Source organism: Solanum dulcamara, chromosome 4 (assembly GCF_947179165.1).
Source record: "Solanum dulcamara chromosome 4, daSolDulc1.2, whole genome shotgun sequence".
In the NCBI taxonomy this organism is placed as follows: Eukaryota; Viridiplantae; Streptophyta; class Magnoliopsida; order Solanales; family Solanaceae; genus Solanum; species Solanum dulcamara.
In genome coordinates, this window is record NC_077240.1 from 15,800,829 (window position 1) to 15,828,434 (window position 27,606).

Sequence of the window (27,606 nt, forward strand, 5' to 3'; positions counted from 1 at the left end):
TAGTAAAAGTGATAATTTTTCTTATGTCAATATAACAAAAATATATATTTTAAAATATTTAACACACATTGCTCCTGTCCCAAATATTTGAGTCAAGGAAGGAATTGTCGAAAGCAATCATAAAACAAAGCCCTTTGGTCTTTGTCGGGAGATGTAAGAAGGCATTGTTTTTCAGTAGGGATTAGAGAGGAGGGTACTTTTTGTTGCTTCTTTCAAATGCCTGATTTGGAACTTGATAAACTCATTGAACATGGGGCTTTTTGTGACACCTTAGTTAAAGTACTGGATTAGCAATTAACAAGTTCACCACATGATCAAACGAAAGCGAAGATCAAAATGCACAGACATCTTTATTGTCAATTGAAATGCAACAATGGAAAGCAACATTACGTGTTTGTCTTAAAACTTGAATGGGCTAAGACTCTAGTACAAAGCAGAGTCAATTCTACAACATTGACAAGAGAAGCTTGATCTTACCATGGACCTTTCAGTATAGTGCCAAGTGACATGAATAAAGTAGATTTGGTCCAGAAATCAAGTTTCCTCTTTTAGAGGCAGGAATGTAACTTTGATATGCTTGTAGATTTGTTGCAGCTTTCAGTGATAAGCGGAAGATACCCTTGTATGATCACCATACTTAGAAATATCCTTCCAGCAGAATACTTTCGCTTAAGGTCCTCGATGTTAAACTCTTCAGCCTTCGGTTTTGCCGCATATATTTGAAAGCCTCTCTACAACTTGCACCTAAAACTGGCAGCACTTCCACAATTACCTTCTGAAACAAATTCTGTTCTAAACCTTCTTGCAGGATTTCCTCAAATTCTGCGGAGTTTCCTCTCAAGTCCAGCATCACACTGCATAGTCCTTGATGCTTGCAATGTTCAAGGATAGCTGTTAAATTCATCCTATCCAGAACTACTGTCTCTATCCCTCTTTGACTTGCTTCAGGCTCCACAACAATCTCCTCATCACTGAAGATTATAGTTTTAGATGATGCCGTTGTAACAGGGAGTTGTAGTGAACCTGAACTTTTTGCTAATACTATCTGAAGAGGTTGCTTTGCTCCTGCTTCTTTAGATGAAAGAACAGAGTGCTTCGTTGACAGCAAGAAGGAAGAAACAACAACTGCATCATATTCTTGTAACAATTTTGAGTAGTATCCAGCAGACTCCGTGACTTCTGCACCAAGCTGATCCGAGAGATCACCATCAACTGAGAGAGAATACCTGTTGTTACATATTAATTATTGGGTGATCGAGAAACTGATATACTCACAATGAATGATGTGATCCTGAATCATGGTTTTGCACTTTGCAACAATTGCGGGAAGATCAAATTTATACCTGAGTGTGACAAATGGCTTTCCGGTCAACATTTGATGTATATAAACTTCATTAAGCTTCCTGCAGAGTTCTTCCTCAACACCTGTGATCACTTCAATTCCTGCATCTCTTAATCTACTTACACCAGTTGAAGCTACAATAGGATTTGGATCCACCATCCCGACAACCACCTTTTTCACTTTGGCCTTGATTAATGCCTCAGTGCATGGAGGAGTTCTTCCATAATGATTACATGGCTCCAAGCTCACAAAGGCTGTTGCGTTTTCTGCTAAATCACCAGCTTCTCGGAGTGCAAAAACCTACATTAACACTTCATGTTTTAAGCATTTAGCACAACATTTTTTGCAGACTCACTATCTACAGCTCCTCATTGAACCAAAGTAAAATATAAAGGAGGTTCAACTAGTAGAAAACTCAGCACAGACAAAAGTGTCAAGTTCCCTTTCCACTTCATGGAATCGAAGACATGTCACATATATTTATTAATTTAATACTCAATATTCAAGTTAAATATACTTGTTTCCTCAAATCCCTAGTCTAATCTTTTCTGTTCTTTCCTTATTAGAAAATTTACTATGAAATGGAGAAGGACCGAAATATTGAGCTAACTTGCAATCTATGAGTAGTTGAACCATTTGAATTATGCTTCCAAACCAAGAAATTTAACTTAAAAACTACTACCCAAACATCGTTTAGTTCCCTCAGTTGTAGAATGTCAAAAGCGTGCAATATCAATTTAAGAATGAAATCAAACAATAGCCAAATGGAGATACAGGCAGTAAATGAACCTCCTGGTCGACTTACCTCAGCATGTGGCTGGCCAGCTTTTGGGTGAAAACCTTCACCAACAATCTTCCCATCCTTAATAATTACACAGCCAACCATAGGATTAGGACTGGTATGCCCGACTGCTTTCCTAGCAATCTCCACACACCTTCTTATATAAAACCCATCATCCTGTGACATTACACCATTTCCCAAGCTAGTGAGTGAAAAAGACACCCTTCTGGTTGCACGACGGAACCCATAATTTAGTCTCGAAGTAGAAACTGATTCCTTTTCTCCGTTTGGAAAATTAATTAGAGAAATGGACACCCTTTTGCTTGCTTTACAAAACCCAACATATGTTGTTGAAGCAAAAATCAATTCTTTTGGTTGATATTTACAAGTGTGTGGAGAAAGAAAATGAGCAGATGGATAAGGAGTCTGTTTTAAAGGTGAGCAGTACATTTTCACCGAAAATCCCCCAATTCGACAGTGATGCTTCTCAGTTAATAGGACTCAAATTGGTACAAACAACCCTTTTGAATCTTAGATACTCAATGGCTCGTACAAAGAAAACTGACCGTAAGTCCAATGGCAGCAATTGTCTGCAAAATCTGCTCCGGCGAATGGAGGAGTTAAGAAGCCACACAGATTCAGGCAAGAACGAGAAATCCTTAAATATCATAAATCAACCGAAATTTTTTGATATATATTTTCTTGATTAAGGCTTGGAAACAGCCTCTGGCAGAAATGCAAGGTAAGGCTGCGTACAATAGATCCTTGTGGTCGGGCCCTTCCCTGGACCCTGCGCATAGCGGGAGCCTTAGTGCACCGAGCTACCCTTTATATTTTCTTGATTAAACTAGGTTAGTGATTGCTTTTAAAAAAAAATAAAAATAAAAGAGGCATGAACAAGGCAATAAAAATAAATAAGATAAAAGAGGCATGAATAGGCAAAAATACTAATAAAGAAGAAAAAAGTAAAAAGAAGTGTCTGAGCGTGATAACCGACTACACCACCAAGACTTGCTTGTCATTTAACTAATTTCAATTTATATAACCATAAAAATGAGTTCTTCACTCCGTTGAGAACAAGGGAATAATCTTAGTAAATGCACACCCAAATTATAATATACTAGCAGTATATAAAGAATTCAAAATGATTAGGAGTATTTCAACAAGACGAGGAAAAATCACATGAATCAAGCTAGAGGAGAGCAACAACAGATCATGATGAAGGCTTCAAAGCAATTTAGGCCAACATGCTTAATTAAATATGAGCAGTTGCTAGATTCAGATTGGGAAATAATCGTTCCAATAAAGATAAAAACATACAAATAGGAGTAACATATCACAAGTAAAAGCTAAATGCAGATTCATAGAAGCTATCTTAGATCAAGAAAATAAGATAAATTATTGATTTCTACAGCGGACCCAAACACTATTGCTCAACACTAACCTAAACATAAAATATACTCGGTCAGTAGCACAGTATAATGAATCACGATGAACACAAACAAACAGGAAGATTGCAAAGAACTATGAATATATCTAAACGAATATAGAACCATACACAAAAAAAATACTCATGAAAACAAAAATAAAGAAAAATCTAGAGGGAACGGGAGTTACCTTTATCCGAGCAGCAGGAACTACGAAAAGGTGTCGTTTTGGAATCGATTTAGAGTTCTTCACCTGGTTTCTTCGCGTTTTGGGAATGGAGGAAGAAGAAGAAAGAGAAAGAAGAGGAGAGAGTGGGGCGCGTGAAGGGCGTGGGGTGAGATACTTCTAGAAAATCATCAAAATTAAAGGAAGTGGGCTGGATTATGAGAACTTTGGGCTCAATTTTTTATACGAGATTGGACTCAAATTTGGTCTTAAAAATGGAAAAATTACGCGATATAGCGAACCTTACTACTGTATGACGTGGTATGGGTATAGTTTAAAATAATTATGGCTTGTAGTAAACATATTTACTCTTTATGATAAATTTCGCTGCCAAATATATAATATGTATGTATATCAGTTACCGTTATACAACTTTTCTGACAAATATACATATATAATTTGACAGATATACATATATATTTCGCCTCTCTCCTCCCTCTCTCGATCTCGCTTGTCTCTCTCCTCCTCTCTCTCAATCTAGTTTTTCATATATATAAATACATATGTATACCAATTATATATATATAATTTTTTGACAAGTATACATATAAAATTCGACGGATATACATATACAATTGGCCTCTCGCTCGTCTCTATCCTCTATCTCTCGATCTCACTCGCTTCTCTCCTCCTCTCTCCCAATCTTGCTTTCCATATATATAAATACATATGTATACCAATTTTTGTATATTTCGATATACAAATAATTCGTAACAACTTTTGTATAATTAGCTACAACATTTTGTCATTATAAGTAATTAGGAAAACTATACTCATATGGAGTAATTATGCTTAAAAGATTTGTCATATCTGAAAATTTCTCTTAAAAATTCGGTTGTTCAATTGGAGACAAATTTGGGTTAATTTCAAATATATAATAATTCATTTACAACAAATACAAATATTTTTTTTACATAAAAATAGTCAAAAGTTATAGGAAATATACACTGAATGTACAATGTAGTTTGTCAAAAGTCATAGAAAGTATACATCGGTTGTAGCTTACCTATTTATGAGCTACACTCTTACTATACATTATGATACACTCAAAAAATTGAATATAACTTAACTATAATGAAGTATATGCTGACTATACATGAAGTATAGTCCTAAACATTCCCAAATTTTAGATATGAAATCATCTGAGTGCTTTGATATATAAATCACTCGAACAATACATAACAATACATTATGATACACTCAATAAGTTGAATATAACTTAACTATAATGAAGTATAGTCCTAAACATTCCCAAATTTTAGATATGAAATCATCTGAGTGTTTTGATATACAAATCACTCGATATTTTCTTTTGAAATATATGTTGTATTGGTTTAAGATAGTGAGATTTTTTTTTTTTGTATGTGTGAGAATTTATACCACTAGACAAAGTGTCATGTGGCCATTTACTAATATAAAATTTTTGATAGGAATAAATACAAGTAAGGGGAATTAGTTCTTACCTTACCAATTTTAATAGGATAATGAACCTCTATTATTTAACAACATTAAAGAAAAATAAGAGTTATATAGTACACACGTGCATCACAACATACACAATAATAAGATTATTTTCATCACATCAAATACATTTGAAGCAGGACATGTTGATACTGTGTAATTCTCTAAGATACACTAAATCAACTTTAGAAGTATCACCAAGAAAAAGTTTGTCCCAAGGGGATAAAGGGTTTACAAATTACGCAACTTATGAATCCAATTATCATTCATATTGGATAATAAATTATAGGCAAATAAATGGATGATTCTTAGGTCCAGATGAATCTTTCCCAGAATAGCTAAAATCTTACATACTGGAGCATTACAAACTGCATTGCTAAAATCTTATATACTGAAGTATTACAATCAAGGATGGAGGGAGAATATTAACTACAGCCTACAGGTTTAAATTTAGTAGCTTTGATTATAATTTTATATTTATCTTAAGATTTCATTAAATATTTATAGATTATTAATTTATAACTCCTTAATTTAAAAAGATTACAATTCATATTTCATAAAATTTAAATTTTTACTTTGCCTCTGAATATAAAAGCCAAAAAGAAAGTTGAGTTATCAATATGAGAACTTTCTTTTACAAAATGTACGAATTAAAATAGATAGATTGTCTATCTAAAACAACATGAAGTATTTTTCACTTGTTTTCTTCTTCAAATCTATCCAACAATACTTAATAATTCATCATTTCTTTTGAATTTATGAATCTTGTTGAAGCTATCGACATTGTCATATGATGTTTCTTTGTCAGTCGCATCGATAAGTGTCTTAAAATAAACTGCCTAGTTAATTTATCATTCCAACTGTGTTGTACCGTATTTTTTTCTTTTTTGCTTTTGTTGCTTCCACTTTTTGGATGACTAGGTGGGATATCTCCATTCCTAGCCACCTATCAAATTATATGTTTAATGTATTATCTTCCTCATCAAAAAATTTCATTGTCCAAATCAATATTATAAGCATTAGTTGAGCTAAATTCTGATGCTAAAACTCCTGACTCATTCTTCTTTGTAATCGTACTTTTAGGGATAAATTTCGTAGCTTATGGACTTAATTTGCTATTCAAAAGAGGAGGTGAAATATGCTTGTCTCAATCAACCCGCCTAAGAGCACTCATCTCCCCTATGTTTTTTTTTCAAAATAACTAAATTATTTGTGAAATTAGTTTGGGAGAGTGATGACATATATGTCACCAAATATTTATCATTCCATGTGGGCAATAAGAGTTGCTCAAATTCACCTTGATGTTCACCAAACGAATCTAAATATTGGAAATAGACATCATGAGCCGAGGTGTTCAATGTGATCATGAGTGGCTTGATCGCTGGATTGAGTTTGAGCAACACGACAACCTGACTTTCTTAAATAAAATATCTAGCTTAAGTTTTATTTTTTCTTTAATATTTAGTCATGTAATTAATAATACACTAGTCATTGTACTTACTCTAGCATGACTATTAGTACTTTTAAATTATGTTCATTTTTAGTATAACTTATTAATTAGTAATACATATTTAAAGAAAAATATTTTATTTATAAACTCAAAAACTCTTGAATCTTACTACAAAATCTTTCTATTCTGAATTTTTTGTATGTTTCTGTGTATTTCTGTGTGTTGAAAATAATCTAGCAACATCCTTATTTATAAAAGTAAGAAATCAAATTAAACTAGTACTAGAAAACTTATTCCTATATAAACTAGGACAAACAAATCTTAACTAGACATGAATTAAATAAATAACAAATAACAAATTCTAAATAACTTAGGATTTCTACCCCAACTTTGAATTATTATTCTAACATTCTCCCATAATTCAAAGTCATATACTCGTGCCTTTTTCTTCTTATCATTGTTGTTGTATTGGAAAGCCTTTTTCTTCAATCTTCAATTCCATTCTTATCGTTGTTGTTGTCTTGGAGAACTTTTCTTCAATCTTCAATTTTTTTTCTGTCCGTCCTATAGGTATGGTTTACCCGATCCATAGGATCAGTCTACCTAACTCGTAGGCTCGGTCTATCCTGTCCGAAGGCTCAGTCTACCTAGACTGTATGTCCAGTTTATCCGGTCCGTAGGCACGGTCTACCCGGCTTGTAGGCACGGTGTAGTGTTAGAGCACTTTGTCTCAAACTCTCGTTGATGCCCTTCCCACCAACTCTTTTTTTTTTTTGGTTGTTGAAGCACGTTGTCTACAACTCTAGTTGATGTCCTTCCCACCAACTTTTTAAAAAAAACTTTCTCAACTTTTAATTAGAGAATTTTTTTTTCTTCTTGTTCCATGTTTGCTTGCACTTTTTTTAACTCCGCAATGTTTTTGAAAGTCCTTCCTCCTAGTATGATGTTTTCATGCATATATCATTCGTCTGACGCTTGTCATCATGATCATTAGCCAGACGGACGACATATATGGGTCATAGACGTCCGCCGGCAGCGAAAACTCTTTGATTCTCTATGAAGATCTTTAAAGCTCTGATACCAATTTAAAGAAAAATATTTTATTTATAAACTCAAAAACTCTTGAATCTTACTACAAGATCTTTCTATTCTGAATTTTTTGATTGTTTCTGTGTATTTATGTGTGTTGAAAATAACCTAACAACATCCCTATTTATAATACTAAGAAATCAAATTAAACTAGGACTAGAAATCCTATTCCTATATAAACTAGGACAAACAAATCCTAACTAGACATGAGTTAAATAAATAGCAAATAACAAATCCTAAACAACTTAGAATTCCCACTCCAAATTTGAATTATTATTCCAACAAAATACATACATATCTATCTATCTATATATATGTTTATGTGATTTTATTATTTCTACACTATAAAGATAAGGATTATCCTTCTCAAACTCCACTTATGGGACTATATGGAGTATGTATAATATTATCTTTATTATTGAATATTTTAATACAATGTCATGGTTATTTTCTTAAAAAACACATTATGTAGTTATATTCTACTAGAATTAAAAATTATATTTGAGTAAGCACAAATTATATATTTTATGCTGTGAAAAATATATTAACAAATCTGAAAAAAAATCAAAATTGAAAACTTGATTTGATTTAATTTAGAAATTTAAAAATTTCAATATAATTAATTTAATTTAATAATTAAAAAATTTGAACCAACTCGATATGTCCTTTTACTTGTATATAAAGAAGGAAATGGTACAAATTTGAATAGAAGCATATATATATATATATATATATATATATAACATAATGTTGAAAAGTTAGAAACCACTTTCAGGTAGGTACGTTACCCATTGCTTATCACATAACTAAATATCTATTTGTGAATGAATTTTCCATCCATCAATAAAAAGGAGGATAATTATGTAAATGCAGAAAAGTGGGAATATCCACCAATAAACCCTTTCATCCATTTTTGTCATGTTCCCCAAATGGGAGGGAGACAACAAAAACCTGAAATTTTTTTATTAAAAAAAAATAAAATTGCAACTGAAAATGAGAAAAAAAAAGAAGAAAAATACTATTGCTTCTCATCATTTCAACTTTTAAAGTAAGCACAGAGTCGCTAAACGAAAGGCTCTTTCTTCTTCGGACAAAGCTATAAAAAATCGATAGGAAGAGCCAATAACAAAGTCAATTTATCATCTCTCCAATCATTTTCTGACCTAATTTTCCTCTCAAATTCCGCCGGAGATATTCTTTCGTCTCACACTTGTGTATCGGTAAATTCAAATTTCTCTCCAACTCTTCTCTTCTGTGTATGAACTTTGGAATTTGTTTTACTCGCATGTTGAATATGTGTATTGAAGCGGAATGTTGATTAATCGTGAAATCCGTTTCAGTTATTTCTGTTTGCAATTGTTTGTTACGGTGATTTTTAGCTGATTATTTGTGGTAGTGTGAATTAAGTTTTTTTACTTTTGTTTGTTGATTGGAATAGAAACTTGCTTTGTTTTTTTTGTTAGGTGATTTGAGGTAATGAGATTCGGTTTTTTTTTTTTTGACGTTTAGTGAGTTAAGAGGAGAGGAGGATGGGATTTGGTTACTGTTTATGGCAGCCGAATGCTTCGCATTGTGGTGAAGCTTTGAACTACTGTAGGAAAAGCAGCTGTGATGTAGGATTGAAGCATAAATTGCTCGGAAATGCTAGGGTTTTATGTAGGAATCGGCCTGGGAGAAGGTTGAAACGGATTGTGGGATGTAGTAATAATAGTTTAGCATATTCGAGGATACGATTGAGTTGTGCTTTGTGGAAATCTGATTCGAGTGGGAATTTGGCGGGTGCGAAGGCTTCTAGGGGAGTAAAGTTGCCTCGGTGTCAGGAAAATGATTCACTTGCTTTTATTGATGGTAATGGTAGAAATGTGGAGTCCAGTGAGAGTGCTGTAGATGGATCTTTGAGTACTAGTACTAATGGCATCGCCGAAATTAGTAGCGCTAATGAGTTGGATGAAGACAAAGGAGAAGAAAAGGAAGGGGATAATTTGGATGAACTAAGGGAGTTGTTGCAGAAGGCACTCAAGGATCTGGAAGTTGCACAGCTGAACAGCACAATGTTTGAGGAAAAAGCGCAGAAGATATCAGAAGCTGCTATAGCATTAAAGGATGAAGCTGCTAATGCATGGGATGATGTGGACAAACAACTCGACAGTATTCAAGAGATTGTAATTGAAGAGATGATTGCTAAAGAAGCAGTTCAAAAAGCAACAATGGCCCTTTCTTTGGCCGAGGCAAGGCTTCTAGTTGCTCTTGATTCAATACAAACTGCAAAACAAGGACGTATGTCTTCAGAAACTTCTGAAGAAAGTAAAGTGGAAGAATCAACTTCATTGATGGAGGAAGAGACAACACTTTCAGCTGCTCAGGAAGATATGGAGTGTCGGGACCGGTTGGAAACTTGTGAGGCTCTATTGAGGCGGCTGCAGAACAAAAAAGAAGAACTGCAAAAAGAGGTTGACAGGTTGAACGATCTAGCTGAGAAAGCACAAATCAATGCTTTAAAAGCTGAGGAAGATGTTTCAAACATAATGCTTTTAGCTGAACAAGCTGTTGCTTATGAGCTCGAGGCTACTCAACGGGTGAATGATGCGGAGATTGCTTTGCAGAAAGCCGAGAAGAACCTAGCTGTATCACCTCTTGACACTGCAGAAACTTCAGTCGTACAGAATGGATCATCTAGTCTAGGCCAAGTGTCTGTTGATGGGACCCTTAGTGAGGATGAGGTATTGCCTAGAAATTCAGTTGAGAGTGTTATTGATAAAGATAGGGAGGTAAAACTGGAGGATGCTTGGGTGGCCAGTGGGCCTGTGTCTGATGAGAGTGACAATGAAGATAGAAAGTTAGTTCTAGACTCCTCAAAAGATTCTGATTCTGATGCAGAAAAACCAAAAAGTGTTCAAACTGTGAGGCAGGAGGTCAACAAGGAATCAGCTAAGGACAGTTCACCGCTTAGTGCTCCCAAAGCATTATTGAAGAAATCATCCCGTTTCTTGCCTGCATCTTTCTTCTCCTTTCCCTCAGATGGTGAAGAGTTCACACCTGCTTCAGTTTTCCAGAGTCTCATGGAGTCTGCAAGGAATCAATTGCCCAAGCTGGTGGTTGGCTCATTACTGATGGGAGCAGGGTACAATTACTATAACACTATCCATTCTTTGTTTCTTTTTAGAAGAGATGAAGCTATTTCTCGTTAGCTACATGTATAAGTGCCTCGTTAGGATACAATCTTTGTATCATTAGATTGGTATAGCTTGTTGTGGTTATGGTATTTGATATGCTTCTGACATCTGTCACAGAATTGCCTTTTACGCCAATCGATCAGAGCGAATTTCTCAGTCGTTTCAGCAGCCAGACATAATTACCACAAGCATTGATGAGGTCTCGACAAATGCAAGACCTCTGGTTCGACAAATAAGAAAATTACCCAAGAAACTTAAGACACTAATGGAGATGCTTCCTCATCAAGAGGCATGCCTCTTAAGCTTTGACTAGTTCAATGCCCGCCATCAACATTTTGTTAGGATGGGGCTTCACTTCTACTTGCTAATGGTGTTGTTTGTCATTTCAGATAAATGAGGAAGAAGCTTCTCTTTTTGACATGTTATGGCTATTGCTTGCAAGTGTTATCTTTGTGCCAATCTTCCAGAAAATTCCAGGAGGTAATTGAATTTTGCTACCTTCTTTATTGCATGAGGACAGTAACTTGTGGCTTATTATGTTAAATAGTTTCACCAAACTTGTTCTTGATGTAAAGGTTTCCTGCTAGGTATTTCCTTGAACATGTTCTAAAGATTGAACGTGATCTTTGCTTATTGGAAGCTTAGTTTTTTCTGACCTTGATGTATATCACAGATATTGTTCCCTTTGCTCCTCTGTGATAGACCGTAGACGTTCTCGTGTTTCCAATTAATGGTTCATCTTCTCTGTGCTGTAATGTATAGGAAGTCCTGTTCTTGGGTATTTGGCTGCTGGAATCTTGATTGGACCTTATGGTCTTTCTATCATACGTCATGTACATGGGACCAAGGCTATAGCTGAATTTGGAGTTGTCTTCCTGCTATTTAACATTGGCTTAGAGGTGACTCCAGGAAAATGACTAGTTTATTTCTTTCTGAAATGTGTTACAAATACTGCCTTAGTAACCTCTGTTTGTATTCTCTTTGACAGCTTTCCGTTGAGAGACTAAGTTCTATGAAGAAATACGTTTTTGGATTGGGCTCTGCTCAGGTAATAGTAGAGTTTGAGCACTTGGGACTATTAACCCACCGCCATATTGCTTATTAGAGATATGGTCTCAACGAATTAGATTTTCACATTAATTAGTAATTTCAATAAATGAATGCAGGTCTTAGTGACAGCTGTGGTGGTCGGATTAGTTGCTAATTTGGTTGCCGGGCAGGCTGGACCTGCTGCAATCGTGATTGGGAATGGGCTTGCCTTATCTTCCACTGCTGTTGTCCTCCAGGTAAATCCTTCTATATCTGTAGCAGGTCTTCCTTGCTAGATGAATGATGGGCAAGATTTGGCACTTAAGTGGTTTTGTGTACTCATTAAATACGTTGATTTGGTGACCAGTTCAACACTCTAATCAAAGTTAATGCTTAGGAAGGCAACATTATTATGACATGTTCCCCAAAAATCCAGAAGCAGTAATTCTTGATAATGGCATATGCCGAGATATCAAATCAGCATTGGAGTTTTTCTTATTATTTCCTTGTTGATTCAACATATTTTCTACAATCCAAGGCATTGTAGTATATCTATATTTGGTTTGTCTATGTGCCTGTGACACTTACTCATGTAAAATGAAACTTTAGTAACTAATTTATCATGTTGCATATCTGCAGGTATTGCAGGAGCGTGGTGAGAGCACATCACGACATGGCCGAGCTACATTTTCTGTATTACTCTTTCAGGTATCTGCATATAGACAGTACAAAGCTGTCGCATCTTTCTCATGAGAGGTGTTGAAACTTACAATATTATGTGTATCTAGGCATACAAACGATTTACATATATTTACTTTCCATCACCGTAAAGGCTGCTGTCATGCACTTGAAATGATTTTGTGCTGTGACACTTTTAGAATTATCTTTGTGATACGATGAAACAATTTTTTCCTTTTATCCTCCAGGATCTGGCGGTGGTTGTTCTACTCATACTGATACCACTAATTTCACCAAATTCATCAAAAGGAGGGGTATAGACTCTTTTACATTACAGTCTTGTCTTCTGAAAAATAATTTAAAATTTTGTTGTTTTTATAATTACTAGTCCAGCTATATGAGGTTCTGGACCTCGAATCACTTGCAAAAACAACATTCTTTCCCTTTTGATAGATGTGAGTACACACTATTGTCGTTTTCCAAATTGCCACTGTTATAACAGAACTTCTTTTTTAGGTTGGTTTCCGAGCAATAGCTGAGGCCCTTGGTTTGGCTGCTGTAAAGGCAATTGTAGCCATCACTGCCATTATTGCTGGAGGACGTCTGGTAAGCTGTTTGTTCATGTAGAATCTTCCAATATTATAAATGCTTCAGATTAGTAGTATATAGTTTTTAAGTCAAAACTACATCTCTTTTGACATTTTCTATGTGGTCTTTCATTATCTATTGCCTATAGATTATTAAAGTTAGTTTTTTGATTTTTGACTGTTACAAAAATGAAAACTGGAATGGGACAATTTCAAATATATATAATAAACTAATTAGTTTACAACAAATATAGCCAGTGTTTTATTTACATAAAAAATAGCCAAAATCATAGGAAATATACCGTGACTATACAATATAGCTTGTCAAAAGTCATAGAAAGTATACACTGATTGGACAATATAGATTACTTGTACATGAGCTATACACTGAATATATATTATGATACATTCTATACATGAAATATACACCGAATGACCATTTTTGGGGTAATTAAAATGACCGAATGGCCATCTACTGTAATTATCCCAACTGGAATTAACACCCTAATTATCTTTTTTTTCCTTAGTTTCAAAAAAAAAGAAGATAATTAGGGTGTTAATTCCAGTTTTCATTTTTGCAAGTCTTGTAAGGATATTTTTCTGTTAAATCCGAGGACACTAATATGTTCGTTCTCTGTTCTAATCTTTGATTTTCCGTTAAAAAAGATGCGATAATGGAGAATTAACCTAAATAGCCGCCAACCCAACTGATTAAACTACAAATAGCTGACAGATGTGTAAGATATGTGTAATCCATGTGTAATATGTGTATGATCATATATGAAAAGTGTATAATTTATGTATACCGGCTAGAAAAAGTACAGTCAAACTGTCCAGCTATTAGTGTAAAATCCCAAAGATAATTAGGGTATTAATCACACTTTTCATTTTTGCAAGTCTCGTAAGATATTTTTCTGTTAAATCCGAGGACACTAATATGTTTGTTCTCTGTTCTAATTTCAGCTGTTGCGGCCTATTTATAAGCAGATTGCAGAGAATCAAAATGCAGAAATATTTTCGGCAAATACGCTCCTTGTTATCCTTGGGACTAGTCTTCTGACTGCCAGGGTACTTACGATCACATTTCTTATGGGTCCCTGTATACTGCCCAAGTTTGTTAGAACCTTTATCTTGTTGAGGCTACGATGTGTTATCTGATGTAAATAAATACAGGCTGGCCTTTCAATGGCTTTGGGTGCATTTTTAGCTGGTCTGCTTCTGGCAGAAACTGAATTTTCATTGCAAGTTGAATCAGATATTGCACCATATCGTGGACTCCTGTTGGGTCTCTTTTTCATGACGGTAGGTGATAATTATCTTGTTTACTGTACAATGTAGATGCAGTTTTGTAATCCTACAACTAGTCATTTGGAGTTAAGGATAGGTCTTGGTAAGGTTCTATTTACATTTAAAAATTCTTGCTCTATATTTCTAGTGTTCTCGCTAGCTTGTAGAGCTTAACTGTCTCTCCTGAGTTCTCATTGAACGACTGTACTTCTGAGTTCTGTAATACAACTTCTGCTGCTGCAGCAGACAAAATTTTATCTATATTAATCAACTTTTATCAAGGCCGAAATGAGAATCGTCCATGAACATATTAGTATAACTATGGCTGCTTGCGTCTTCACAACTGAACAAGTATTATCTGGTTTGCAGGTTGGAATGTCCATTGATCCCAAGCTTCTTCTTTCAAACTTTCCTGTGATTATGGGCTCATTGGGACTTCTATTAGGTGGCAAGACGATCTTGGTTGCATTAGTTGGTAAACTGTTTGGTATTTCAATTATATCGGCAATAAGAGTTGGCCTCCTACTTGCCCCGGGTGGAGAGTTTGCCTTTGTAGCCTTTGGTGAAGCTGTCAATCAGGTTTATTTCTCTGATAGCCTTAACCTTTCACAAGCAATTCATATCCGTTAATAAAACTCTTTTATTTCATTTTCTTTTTCTCCCTCTCTCGCAATGCTGTTTAAACAGCTTCTGTTCCTTTGTCAAGGAATTGTGGACCTTTTCTACGATTGACCTGTGTACTGAAATCAAATGTTGAGCTTGTCGGATCCTGTTATTGGGAAAGTGGAGACAAATTACCATCAATGTCCTTCCAGTTTCTATTTACGTTTGCCATCTTACTTCTATTTACATTTGCTCTTATTTCATGAGGCTTGTTCGTCCTTATATCTACCCTTAAATAGATTCAAAGCTGCAACTTATCTGGAAAGTACAATGCTAAGCTCTCTGAGGATTTTTGCCCCATGACAAAAATATATCTTGCTAGAATAAGTGTATTATCTTATTTAATGATTTCTCATTGGTTTTACCTTTTTTTCAGGGAATAATGTCTTCTGAATTGTCATCTCTGCTGTTTCTTGTGGTTGGAATTTCAATGGCCCTCACACCATATCTAGCTGCTGGAGGTCAATTAATAGCATCTCGTTTTGAGCTGCAAGATGTGCGAAGTTTATTGCCTGTGGAAAGTGAGGTAATGTCTCCTACTTTTTGGTGGCACTATCTTTCTTCTTTGGCTTTTAGCAAGGATGAAAGTAGTGAACCGTGTACATGTTTGCAAATTCTTATATTTTGACCCTTAAAAGACAGAGATCACACTATCAAAGCCTCTATTATTCGTTTCTACAATTTTCGAACATTTAGTATATTCTAATTGATTACATCTTACTTCAAGCAAAGGTATAGTTGCCAAAAGTTGGTGCATGTCACATAATTATTTGTTGTGCTAGATTTCTGAGTTGATCACAGAAAAACACAGTTAGACCTGTACTTCAGGTTCAGGACCTTGCAAGCTTATACAAAATAGTTTGGTTTCAGGTTGTAAATAGTTACAGGGCATATAAATTAAAGGCTAAGGGTAAGGGGCCTTAGTACTGTTGTTAAGAAAACCATAAAGTAGTTGTGGAGATGAGGGAAGTTGGAATTTTTGTGCTAGAAAACATTTCCTTATACTACTTTCCTTTCCTTTCTCAAATTTCTTCATCCCTGTCTGCTTTCTCCTTTCAGTGCCTTTCTTTGATCCTTGTTCATCTCTCAAGTTTTGTGCTCTCCTTTGTTGTTGCTATTTAAGTCCTGTGCCTCAGTGTTGTGGTACTAAGCCTTCTGAACCCTTGTAGTTTCTCTGCCTTTTTTCTTTTGGCACAATTTTATTTTTTGCAAGGAAGTTTTCTCGCCTGAAAAATAATTGTCTATGGAATTATAGATCCATCTCATCATCTGATTAGGTTTCCTCTGAACCAGCCTCACTTTGTCTTCTTTCTGAGCTTATTTAACTCATTGGTGCTTTGCTTTATATTAGTTGTTATCGTCAACGTTAGCATTTATTATGAAGATCATTTGTATGAGAAGTAACAGATGTTCAGTTACCAAAGCTCATTACTTGAGGGACTACATCATTTAATGATATCTTTCTGGATTATTACCTGCATAAATGTAAACAAGATTTCACTTGACTTCAATTAGTTGCTTAAAAGAATGTAAATTGATAGTTCCTTTTTTCTTTTCCAGACAGATGATTTGCAAGATCATATCATTATTTGTGGATTTGGTCGCGTTGGCCAGGTTTTTGCCCCTGCTTTCATGAATTGCTCTAAATTGATCATTTGACGTATCGTTGTCAAACTTTGGAAAAATGAAGCTATCCCATCTTCTGTCTGTTGAATTAGTTTTCATCTTAACAGATCATTGCCCAACTTCTCTCCGAGCGATTGATTCCGTTTGTTGCGCTTGATGTGCGAAGGTATGATTCTCTTTTTGCTCACCTTCAACTGATTTCAGCTCCTGTGGGTTCAGTGAAGGTTAAAATTTTATATATTTTTCACAACTTATCTCTCAACAGCACCTCCACTATCAACTACTCTTAAAAGCCACCAACCTTTATATCTAACCAGATGCAAGAAAATGGTTTTCCTTTATAAGATTATATAATGTGGAGAATGTTTTACCCCTGAGGAAACAGAGCCAACTTGTAACTATTATCAAGTTTCATCACCTTCCAATGGTTTATTCTCATTATATGTGAGTTCTGTTATTTTTTTGCAAGTTTTTTTTATTAAATAGAATCTCAGTGTAATGGGGAAATAGAAACTGAACAACACTTTTAGACTCAATCTCAAATTGTCAAATGCATTCCGTAAACTACTATTACATTGCAAGTAGGGGTGTTCATGGTTCGGTTTGGGTCGGTTATTGATTAAAACCTCAACCAAACCAATTTAATCGATTTTTAAATGTCTAAAATCATAACCAAACCAAGTAAAATAATAACCACCGGTTTGGTTATTGTCGGTTCTGTTTTTCGATTTATGACTAGCCGGGACAATTCAAATATTCTCTCTCCACATTCTTCAAATTTCTTATGAAGCTCTTTTTTCCTCACGGCCCACAAGGGCGAACTTTGCTGCATATTGAGGGAAAGACCTGCTGATGGCAAATCAAGTGGACCAAATTTGCAACGCAGTTTAGATTTAAAAGAACAAGTCAAACAGAGGTTCCAAAATACAAACAACTTTGTCCATTAAAATGAAAAAATTACATATTTAAACTAAATTAACTAGAGAATCCATAATATAATCAATTTTATCTTTAATTAAATTATGAAAATTAATAATTAAAAGGTATAAAATATCTTTAATTATTTATGAAAAGCTAATATTATACATATAAATAATTATAAATTTTATGTATATAATTATCGGTTTGGTTCGGTTATTTATTCGGTTATTTTTTACCATAACCATAACCAAACCAAATATTATCAGTTTTTCAAATTTAAAACCAAACCAAACCAAATGTTGGTTTTTTTATTCGGTTTGGTTAAATTTTCGGTTTGGTTTTGGTTTTAACTAAAACTGTGAACAGCCCTAATTGTAAGTAGTAGTGACTGAAAATCAGAAGACGCCATTTTTTTTAGAATTGTTAATTAAAGATATTTTTTCTTCACAATTTGTTATTCCCTCCTGCTAATATGACTATCTTTTCCCAAAATGTTTGATATGTTCCATGATTACTCTATACAACTTTCAGCAATTCAAATTCATTTACTATTTAAATTTTAAGCCTTGACGTAATATTTATTCATCAAACTAATTTTACGCCTATCTACTTAACTATTTTCTTAAAATACTGAAGTAAAAATCACATCTTACCTCTACCCCACAAAGGTAGGGGTAAGGTCTGCGTACATCCTACCCTCCCCAGACCCTACCCCATTTGTGGGATTAGATGGGATATGTTGTTGTTGTTACTCAAGTCAAAATGACAACTTAAATTTGGTTTCAAACATCATTATACAAAATGAGGCAGAAGGAGGTTTTATTAGATAGCATAATTATTCAGTCATGAAAGCAAGCAATGGAATTGAATATATAGTTAGTTAATTGTGAGTCATCAGTCATCATCAGCTTTTTGGATTTTAAAGTAAAAGTTTATTTTTCTGTATCTATATACATGTTCACATTCATGCATGCATCAAAGGAATAACGATGAAAGAGAAGAGGATGATGGTTTTCCTGTAAGAGTGCCACACTGCCAAGCCGGAGAATTGAGGAAATTGAACCAGATTGTAGTAGTCTTTAATTGAACTGTTAGATTATTTTTACAAGTCAGATTTGAATATTAATCAAAGGCTAAACAGATAGACAGCCCCTTAAAACTTGTCACAAATTTTCATAAAACGCCTGAAGTAAGGCTATGCATTGCTAACATGGCATGATGTGTGTAATACACGTAAAATAAGTGCGTGAAAGGCATTTTGGAAAAAAATTTCTCTCTTCTTCATTCTCTTTCCCTGTCACCTCCTCCTCCTCCATCCCGCCACCACCATAATACTCTTTTACTCTTCCCCTTGCCCTTCTCCCTCTTCCACCACATCCACACCAGATTTGTGTCTTCCCTTCTGCCTTCTTTCCTAACTACACCGCTGCAACAAATCCCCACCACCAGAAAGAAACTTAAAAAAAGAAAAGAAGTGTGAGAGATTTGAAGGGAGAAGAGAGATTGTCGGAGTTGGTTTGAGCAATTCTGCTGTAAATTTCAACCAAAATTTTATCCATCATTACCTTGAATGGAAAGCAATCCTGATCTAACCAGAGAGTAAAGAAGATTGAGGATACAAACTGAAGATTCTGATTGAGCAAAAACAAAGCAACCACGATACCATGGTGGCTAAAGTCAATTACCAACAAATCCTTGAATCCATTCAATGAATTTATGACCTGCATAGATCTATGAGAGGATATGAAATCAAAGAAATTCACTTCCACAACTAAACACCACCATCAAAGAAGCTGTAGAAGCAACTGGCCTGAGCAAATATAAAAGGGTACTAGAGTTTCCTTATATGTTGGAGTTTTGATTGTCATTGGATCTTGAATATCATCATATTGGTCCTAGAGTACTTTGATGTTCAGTAGTTGATTATAAGAGCATCAACAAGTTGAGTTTAAATTTATTACTGTATCTAAAGAAAGGTATCTCGGGTAGGGGGAGTGCAGGAGATGTTGTTCACTTAAATTTTCCAATTGTTGTCATGATGCTCGTCTTAATAAATGTTTTAATTAATAAATGCAGTGAGCGAGTTGCAATTGGTCGTGCACTTGACCTTCCTGTATACTTTGGTGATGCTGGTAGCCGAGAGGTAAAGCAAATTTCCGAACTTAAAAATATGGTTTTGGATATTTTAATTTGACATTCTGATTCTCGATTACTAGGTTCTACATAAAGTTGGGGCTGAAAGAGCATGTGCTGCTGCAATAACATTAGACACTCCTGGTGCAAATTACAGAACTGTTTGGGCCTTGAACAAGTACTTTCCCAATGTGAAAACGTTTGTACGTGCTCATGATGTAGATCATGGTCTTAATTTAGAGAAGGCTGGAGCAACAGCGGTATCTTTCTTGTTATAATTTCTGCTATTGATCTTTTTGTTGGAACTTGTTCATATTGGTTGCACTTAGGATTTTCTGGATGCTATCCGGATTCTGAGCCTTGAAATATTTATTCATTTGCTGTTGTATGAACATTGTGCTACGGTGACATTTCTAATTGTAACATATTATGCATGAAAGAAGGAATAGTTGGATAATGAACAAGTCATAATTTGAGGTGGATAAATGTTTTTACAGGTTGTGCCTGAGACCTTGGAACCAAGCCTGCAGTTGGCCGCTGCTGTCCTTGCACAAGTAAGTCATTTTGATAAGTAGCCTAGGTGTTCTCTTTTGTAGTAGCTAGCTAAGACCCCATCCCACAAAAAAGAAAAGGAAAAAGAAAGAAAATCTATAGCCCCTGTTTATCTCATTTTGACAAATGGTTTATTTTGAGTTGCAAGTAATTCATCAGTGTAACCAAATCAAATTTGAAAAGTTGTGTCCTGATACTGTATTGTGATACTTATGGTGAATCTATGGCTTATCATCATGTGTCGTTCTACGCTGGTTTCAGAATGTTATAGTATATGGTTTTCTCAAGGCTTCATTTATATCTGTAATCCCCAGTATTAATAAGGGTGAATGTTACGAATTCAATGGCCTATTACCTCTTTATGTGGTACAGTGATTTTAAAGCACTTCACAACTGCATAACTGCCCACAATTTCCTTCTCTTTGGAAAAAATTATTAAGTAGCATGAATTTGTTGAAATTATCTTCACAAAATTTCATACCTCAAAAGCTGAAATGTGTATCGTAATTCACAATTGGATACAGATCTGTTCTACTGTATACTTAAGCATTCTTTATGGGTTGTTGGATCTTCTGATGCAATAATCTAGCTGCAAACTACCTTTGCATCTCGACCTCCTTGTAGTTGGTTTTTGACATTCTTTAACCATTCCTTGAGTGAAGCAAATAAAATTCTGAGTATATATTATATCTTCTAGGCTAAGCTGCCAATGTCGGAGATAGCAGCAACAATCAACGAGTTTAGGTCCCGCCACCTCTCTGAGCTTACTGAGGTAAATTATACTTGCACTACTTGTGTTTGCTTTTGGAGTGTTGATAGGGGTTGCATCGTTTCAGATTTTGTTATATATCTAATACAATATACTGTAGAGAATAGTAGAAGAAAAGTATAATTGGAGAGACCTTTTGCTGGACTAAGATCGTTAACTAAGATCACAAGATTCAATTAAAGAATAGGAAACTAGAAAGGAGAAGGAATATTTTGAAAAAGAGAACTTAGTTATGAAAGAAGACTACTTGAATTTAGGTTTGCTTTGGGTTGGTCACAAATGGCTAATGCCATCCCTATTTATAGTTGTGTAGGGATGGTTCTAGATATTATAAGATCTAGACGATTCTATGACTTACTACAAATATCTAACTCTCTAGAATATCTACACATTTCTTAGATACATTTACAAGAATATTCTAGTAACTTTATCTTTTACTCTAGATATGTTCTTAAGATGATTATCCTAGATACTACTCTAGACTATTCTAGAAACTATACTAGAAAAATTTATGATATTCCAAAAAATCAACTTTATCTTTTTTCACATATACTTGATTTTGTTTTGCAGCTATGCGAAACGAGTGGGAGTTCTCTAGGCTATGGATTTTCTCGTGTGGTGAGTAAAGCCAAAGCTCAGCCCTCAGACTCTTCGGATGAGAACCAAATCAGTGAAGGAACACTAGCAATATGATTAGCATTAGAAGAAACAAGGATCTGCATTGCTTGGACCTACAACCAAAAAAGAATGCAGTAGAAGGGAAGATAGTCCTTACAAGTGTATAGTGTTTTACTTAAAACCCCATTTAAAAAAAATGTACAGAAGTATAGCAAGCAACAAGCTATGCAGGAGAGCAAATTTCTTTATGGCATAACCACTAGGTGATAGAACTTAATTGTTTTGGTTCTAAAAGTTTTGGTTCATCCTGGAAGGACTCTGTTTTTGCATTTCAGGATCTAAGGTCATCCAGGTAGTTTGCATGGATGTAGTTTAAATTTATGCAAAAGCTACGTGGAATTTTCTTGCATATCAAAAGATAGGATGCCATTTTGGATATTTTTTTTTCAAGTATATAATGGGAACCGCTGTATTTAAAAAGAAAAAAAGTTCGTGAGGGGGACTAGCCTTTAGATTTCTTTTTAACTAGGAGTATAATTTTGTTCTGCTTTGTGTTTTGAATTGTTTTTAGCTTGTACGATATGATTAGTAAATTACTGGATCAAATCCTTGTGTGCTTTTTACTCACTTCCTATCGGACTCGTGAGAAATTAGTAAAAACTAATTACTCATTAGCAGAAGAATGCACAAGTTTCCCAAGCATTTCACCTATTTATTTTATTTGACATAAAGGCCTTTTTTTTGGTCCTCTCTTCTTCTCCTCAAATCCCTTTCTTTTGTATGCAATTATTTTTCAATATTAAACTATATCAATTATTTTTACGCTGCAAGGTTTATAATCTAGACTTTCAATCAAAGGTTGCTTCTTGATCCCCAAGGCCTAATGTAATTAAAAAACGTAAAAAATCCTCAGGGTGGCAAAAAATAATATTTATTCATTTTAGGGAGACTAGCGCTTTGAGCCCATCAATTATTAAATTATGATTTTGATGCTTTTGATAAATGGCTCAATATAATTAATCTTTAATTAATTAAAATGTGCGCTTTTGATATATTTACACAAAAAATAATTATATTTAAATTATTTATAGAAGCATAATACTACCTTCATTATGAACTAACGATACAAACTTAACATAAAATATGATTAATTAAATAAAAGATAGAAGAACTAATAGTTGTACTTAATCAAATATGACATAAAATTTACGTATAACTTAGGGGACTAAAGTACAGTTAACCCTCTACTTTTACTTTTAAAAATTACGTTTTTTTTCTTTTCTGCATTTCTGTCCTTGGATTATTCTCTCTTTCAAAAGAAATCTAAATGCTCCAAAACCCTACAAAAAATTTAAAACCCTAAACATAAAAAACGGTGCAAGCATAGGGCTGAGACTGCCTCAATTTCATCTTCGTTGTCGGAAAATGGCGTCATCTCCGATAACAATGATGAAGATGAAGTTAAATGACTGCTCGCCGCCGTCAACCGCCGCAGCAGCTCGGCTCCTACCACTTCTTGGGCCCCACCAAATTCGCTTCCGTTCCTCTCTGGATCCCCTTCACATCCTATCTTTTCCCAGAACCATCATTCCTCGTTCAGCGTTTTCCTCTTCCTCCGTCATCACTGGTAAGTTCTGTTCAAATGCTTGCAATTCCCGAGCTTTTAAGTTGCTTTGTAAGTATATTTTTGTTTGGAATATGGATTTATAAAAAGGGTTAAGGTTAGTATATTGTTTTGGCGAATGAACTAGATATTGAGTAGTTGACAATACATAAAATCTATGTTTTCAGTAAAATTATAATCTTGGCAAGCTGTTTTAGGAGTGATGATTAAAAAGGTTAAGCTAGAAGATGAACAAACAAGGATTCAGAAATCTAAAATGGGGATTATTTGATGGTGCAGGTATAAAAAGTTCAGACCTTTACTAAATAAACCATCTCTGTAAGCTGTTTAATTGGTCAGAGAGATATGTCTAAAAATGGATTCTCGATTTAGCAACTTAACCCTCTGCAAGGCTTCTTTTTAAAAACAAATATATAATTTTCCTGATTGTGTATTTGGAGAGTGATGTCTTTTTTAAGCTTCAGTATTCCAAGGTAAGTTGGTTGAGAATTTCGTGCACTTGAAGTGTTTGGTCCTTGGCTCGTAGTTGGGCCTTTTTCCTTTTAACGTCATTGTTTTACTCTGGATTTTTTCTTGCATGTTCCCCAACTGTCTGGTTTTGTGGTATTGTTGGTTTGGTTTGACCTACCTTTTAAATATTTTTGAATTATTTCCATTGGTGTGCAGCTGCAATGGTTAGTGAGGCATCAATAAAAGTGATTGATGGGAAAAAAGTTGCAAAAGATATTAGGGACGAAATAAAGGCTGAAATATGTAGGATGAAAGATTCGATTGGTGTTGTTCCTGGCCTGGCAGTTATTCTTGTTGGGGAAAGGAAGGATTCTGCAACTTATGTTCGCAACAAGAAAAAAGCTTGTGAAGCTGCTGGGATCAAATCCTATGAAGTGTGTTTGCCTGAGAACTCAACAGAAGAAGAAGTTCTCAAGTATATTTCAGACTTCAATGATGATCCTATGGTTCATGGAATTCTTGTTCAGCTACCATTACCTTCAGTATGCTACTAAACCTCATCGACTTTTATTGCTGAATTTTCTTGGAGTTATGAATGTTTGACGTGTGACTTCATCTGAATTAGTTTTATCCAAAATGGATTATGGATTAGTTATGTTCCCAGAATCATGTCAAAATTGTTACTGAATCTTCCTTGTCAATTTTTTTTTTGTTACTGTTGGATCTTAAGAGAAAGAAACTTCAAGATCTATATCATTTCAGTTTATCAGATAGTACACTGTGACATCATTTGTGGTTGCTAATCAACAACATACCCCGTATAATCCCACAAGTGGGGTCTAGGGAGGGTGAGGTGTATGCAGACCTTACCCTACATTTGTCGGATAGAGAGATTGTTTCCGATAGACCCTTGGCTCAAGAAAATCATTTTTAAGAACATGATTTGAATGGAATGCAAGAGTAAAAAGATATGATGAGAATATTGATGAAAGAGAAATACTATGAAACAGAAGTACTGACTCGAAAAATATTAGAGATAAACAAAGTTAATCAGATTGTTAATTTGGTGCTTCTTAAAATTATTCCCCAATAGATTTGATCCTTTGTAGTAACAGTAATTGGAAATAAAAGTAACAGTTGCTCAATTGAAACTTGATCTTACTTTGACTTATTATTATGTTTATTTTCTAATCAGTTTCTAAGTATTATAATAAATGTAACTCATCGATATGTTTTTTGGACAATGTAGTAATAGTAATGTAGTTCTATTATCTTTTTTTATGGTGCTCATGACATGCAGCATATTGTTTTATTTTATATGGTTCAGCATAATTATTGTAACACTTTGACATGTGTAAAAGTCAATAAACCTGTTCTTATGTCGTGGTAGTGTGTGTTTGATTCAGATGTTTATCATGTTCCCGTATGATAAGAGAAAATACTCTACTCAACTTGTGGCTTGTTGTTATGGATGAGTTAATAGATCAATGATATAAAACTCAAAGCTATTGCACTTCTGATAGAGTTGTTATCTTTCTAGACCTTTATCTTCTAATTTGAATTGTGTCTTCATCAACTTTGGATCAGCATATGGATGAGCAGAAGATCCTAAATGCTGTTTGCATTGAGAAGGATGTTGACGGATTCCACCCACTAAATATTGGCCGGCTTGCGATGCGAGGTAGAGAGCCCTTCTTTGTTCCCTGTACACCCAAAGGATGCATTGAGCTTCTGCATCGGTACAATGTGGAAATCAAGGGGAAAAAAGCGGTTGTCATTGGCAGGAGCAATATAGTTGGAATGCCTGCTGCCCTGCTGCTGCAGGTAATAGTATAATAAACAATGATTTTCTTGTGATAGAGCCTTTTTCTGATAGCATTGTATCGAGCTCTTAGTCTCTTATAATGTCTGTGTACTACCTTTGTCCTTTCCAATATTTCTTCCTATTTTTACACTAGAGGGAAGATGCCACTGTCAGCATTGTTCATTCCAGAACCAAGAACCCAGAGGAGATTACCAGACAAGCAGATATCATAATATCAGCTGTAGGGCAACCAAACATGGTTAGAGGTAGCTGGATCAAGCCTGGGGCAGTAATTATTGATGTTGGGATTAATCCTGTGGAGGTGTGAAAGCTATATACTCTTTTCTTCTGATTGTCATCCTCGTGATTATGCAGTAATTTTTGTGCCTTTTATCGTGTCTTTCTCTGCATGCTCTTCAAATAAATATGATAGAATTGCTAGCTCAAGGACCAATTAAAGAATGTTTAGTTAATTATTATTTTGTTCAACAATATTACGCTCACAGAGTCTCACCCCCAAAAGAAAGTAAAAACAGAAACAATTTCCCTGTAGTGGAATGCATGTTTGCCTTCTGATTACCCAAGATGAGGGTTGATTTTTATTCTGTCCAACAGGATACTACAAATCCTCGAGGCTATCGACTAGTTGGAGATGTTTGTTATGAAGAGGCCAGCAAGGTTGCCTCGGCTATTACTCCTGTTCCTGGAGGAGTTGGGCCCATGACTATTGCAATGCTTCTCTCTAATACTTTGTTATCTGCAAAACGAATTCACAACTTCAAGTGATATTTTGAAGTTCAGTAGTCTAACCAGGTGGGCCATATCATTGACCTTCTCAGCTGTTTTCCTGTCTCTTAGTCGGTATGTGTCTGCCTTTATGAGCTTGTAGCGTGAAAACTAACTTTTGGGAACAAAGCATCTAAACGATCTTCAACTCGAGGGACAATGGTAGGCTACTACCTAAAAGGTGGTCAAAGCTGGATTCCATGACATAATTTATAGAGTTTGGTAGGGAATAGGTCTGATGGTGGAAATCAAGTCTTAGCTGAAACACACTCGCCCTATATGGTTTGATTGTGCATTATAAACCCTTTTTTTCCTTTCTGAATTGTCTTCAGTTGTTAGAGTGGTCTGACTGAAGCTCTTCTACTCGAACAATTGTATATGTTATGTGCTATTAGATGTAAGGTTTGTTCAACATATATATGCTGATTCATATCATTTGAGGAACATGATGCTGGTAATAATGCCTTTTTGCACTCTCAAGAATCTAGCACTATTGACTAATTTTACATCCATGCTTTTGCAGTGCTTATATTCCTTCAGTAAAATGTTCTACTGATATCAGATATGTATATTTTTCACTGTTATTTTTTACCTACCTGTTTTCCAAATTGAATATCCGATTAGTAAAAAATGTTAATTAAAATAAATTGCACATTGATTTACCTATTTTTGTGGATCTTAAAGATCCTATATCTTACAGTTGATGATCTTCCTCGCCAGGAATATTAAAAATGTTTCTAAAATAAATACTATAGTAGTATATGGCTGCACCTATTTTTGTAAGTTCTCAAGGAACCTATTAAGCATTTTGCACCTAAACAAAATTGGGTACTGAATAGTGTACAACATTTACGCGTCGCTTACAAAAGAAAATGTTAATTAAAAGGATAATTTGAATAAATTATTAATATTTATTCTTTTTGAAACAAAAGTTGATCATCAGTTAAGTTTTGACTCCTTTTTGAGCCTTTCAATAAGCTTCAATCCCTCTTTTTTCATCTCTTGATGTCAATACTACCACTACTCCTTTTGCTTGCTAATTGCATGTATGTTTCATATCCTATTCCTTTATTTCCTCCACTCACCACTGCATACCTGACCATATCATATATTTAAATTATATACACTAA

At 34.8% G+C, this 27,606-nt stretch overlaps 3 protein-coding genes across 5 annotated transcripts; 2 read left to right on the plus strand and 1 right to left on the minus strand.

Moving 5' to 3' along the window:
- Positions 1 to 294: 294 nt before the first annotated feature.
- LOC129886592 (riboflavin biosynthesis protein PYRD, chloroplastic-like) lies at positions 295 to 3,847 on the minus strand. 2 transcript variants are annotated; one of them, XM_055961349.1, is made up of 4 exons: positions 3,741 to 3,847; positions 2,148 to 2,722; positions 1,344 to 1,642; positions 295 to 1,226 (listed from the first exon to the last, which is right to left on the minus strand). In XM_055961349.1, the coding sequence occupies exons 2-4, from the start codon at positions 2,571 to 2,573 to the stop codon at positions 638 to 640; spliced, it is 1,314 nt and encodes a 437-aa protein (XP_055817324.1). In that variant the 5' UTR covers positions 2,574 to 2,722; positions 3,741 to 3,847; the 3' UTR covers positions 295 to 637. The 2 variants fall into 2 exon arrangements, with proteins under 2 accessions (XP_055817324.1, XP_055817325.1); XM_055961350.1 differs by having other exon boundaries at positions 2,148 to 2,913; positions 3,741 to 3,813.
- Positions 3,848 to 8,788: 4,941 nt separating this feature from the next.
- Positions 8,789 to 22,439, plus strand: LOC129886593 (K(+) efflux antiporter 2, chloroplastic). Of its 2 annotated transcripts, none has more exons than XM_055961351.1 (21): positions 8,789 to 8,996; positions 9,240 to 10,897; positions 11,067 to 11,238; positions 11,339 to 11,429; positions 11,712 to 11,848; positions 11,938 to 11,997; positions 12,116 to 12,235; positions 12,618 to 12,686; positions 12,905 to 12,970; positions 13,173 to 13,262; positions 14,207 to 14,311; positions 14,417 to 14,545; positions 14,900 to 15,109; positions 15,570 to 15,719; positions 16,754 to 16,807; positions 16,927 to 16,985; positions 19,817 to 19,883; positions 19,957 to 20,133; positions 20,371 to 20,427; positions 21,123 to 21,197; positions 21,765 to 22,439. In XM_055961351.1, exons 2-21 carry the CDS (start codon positions 9,306 to 9,308, stop codon positions 21,885 to 21,887), a joined length of 3,603 nt encoding a protein of 1,200 aa, XP_055817326.1. In that variant the 5' UTR covers positions 8,789 to 8,996; positions 9,240 to 9,305; the 3' UTR covers positions 21,888 to 22,439. The 2 variants fall into 2 exon arrangements, with proteins under 2 accessions (XP_055817326.1, XP_055817327.1); XM_055961352.1 differs by having other exon boundaries at positions 9,286 to 10,897.
- A 655-nt stretch (positions 22,440 to 23,094) lies between these two features.
- On the plus strand, positions 23,095 to 26,922 carry LOC129886594 (bifunctional protein FolD 4, chloroplastic). The gene is made up of 5 exons (XM_055961353.1): positions 23,095 to 23,439; positions 24,103 to 24,428; positions 25,474 to 25,710; positions 25,845 to 26,012; positions 26,306 to 26,922. Exons 1-5 carry the CDS (start codon positions 23,238 to 23,240, stop codon positions 26,474 to 26,476), a joined length of 1,104 nt encoding a protein of 367 aa, XP_055817328.1. The 5' UTR covers positions 23,095 to 23,237; the 3' UTR covers positions 26,477 to 26,922.
- The last annotated feature ends 684 nt before the right edge of the window (positions 26,923 to 27,606 follow it).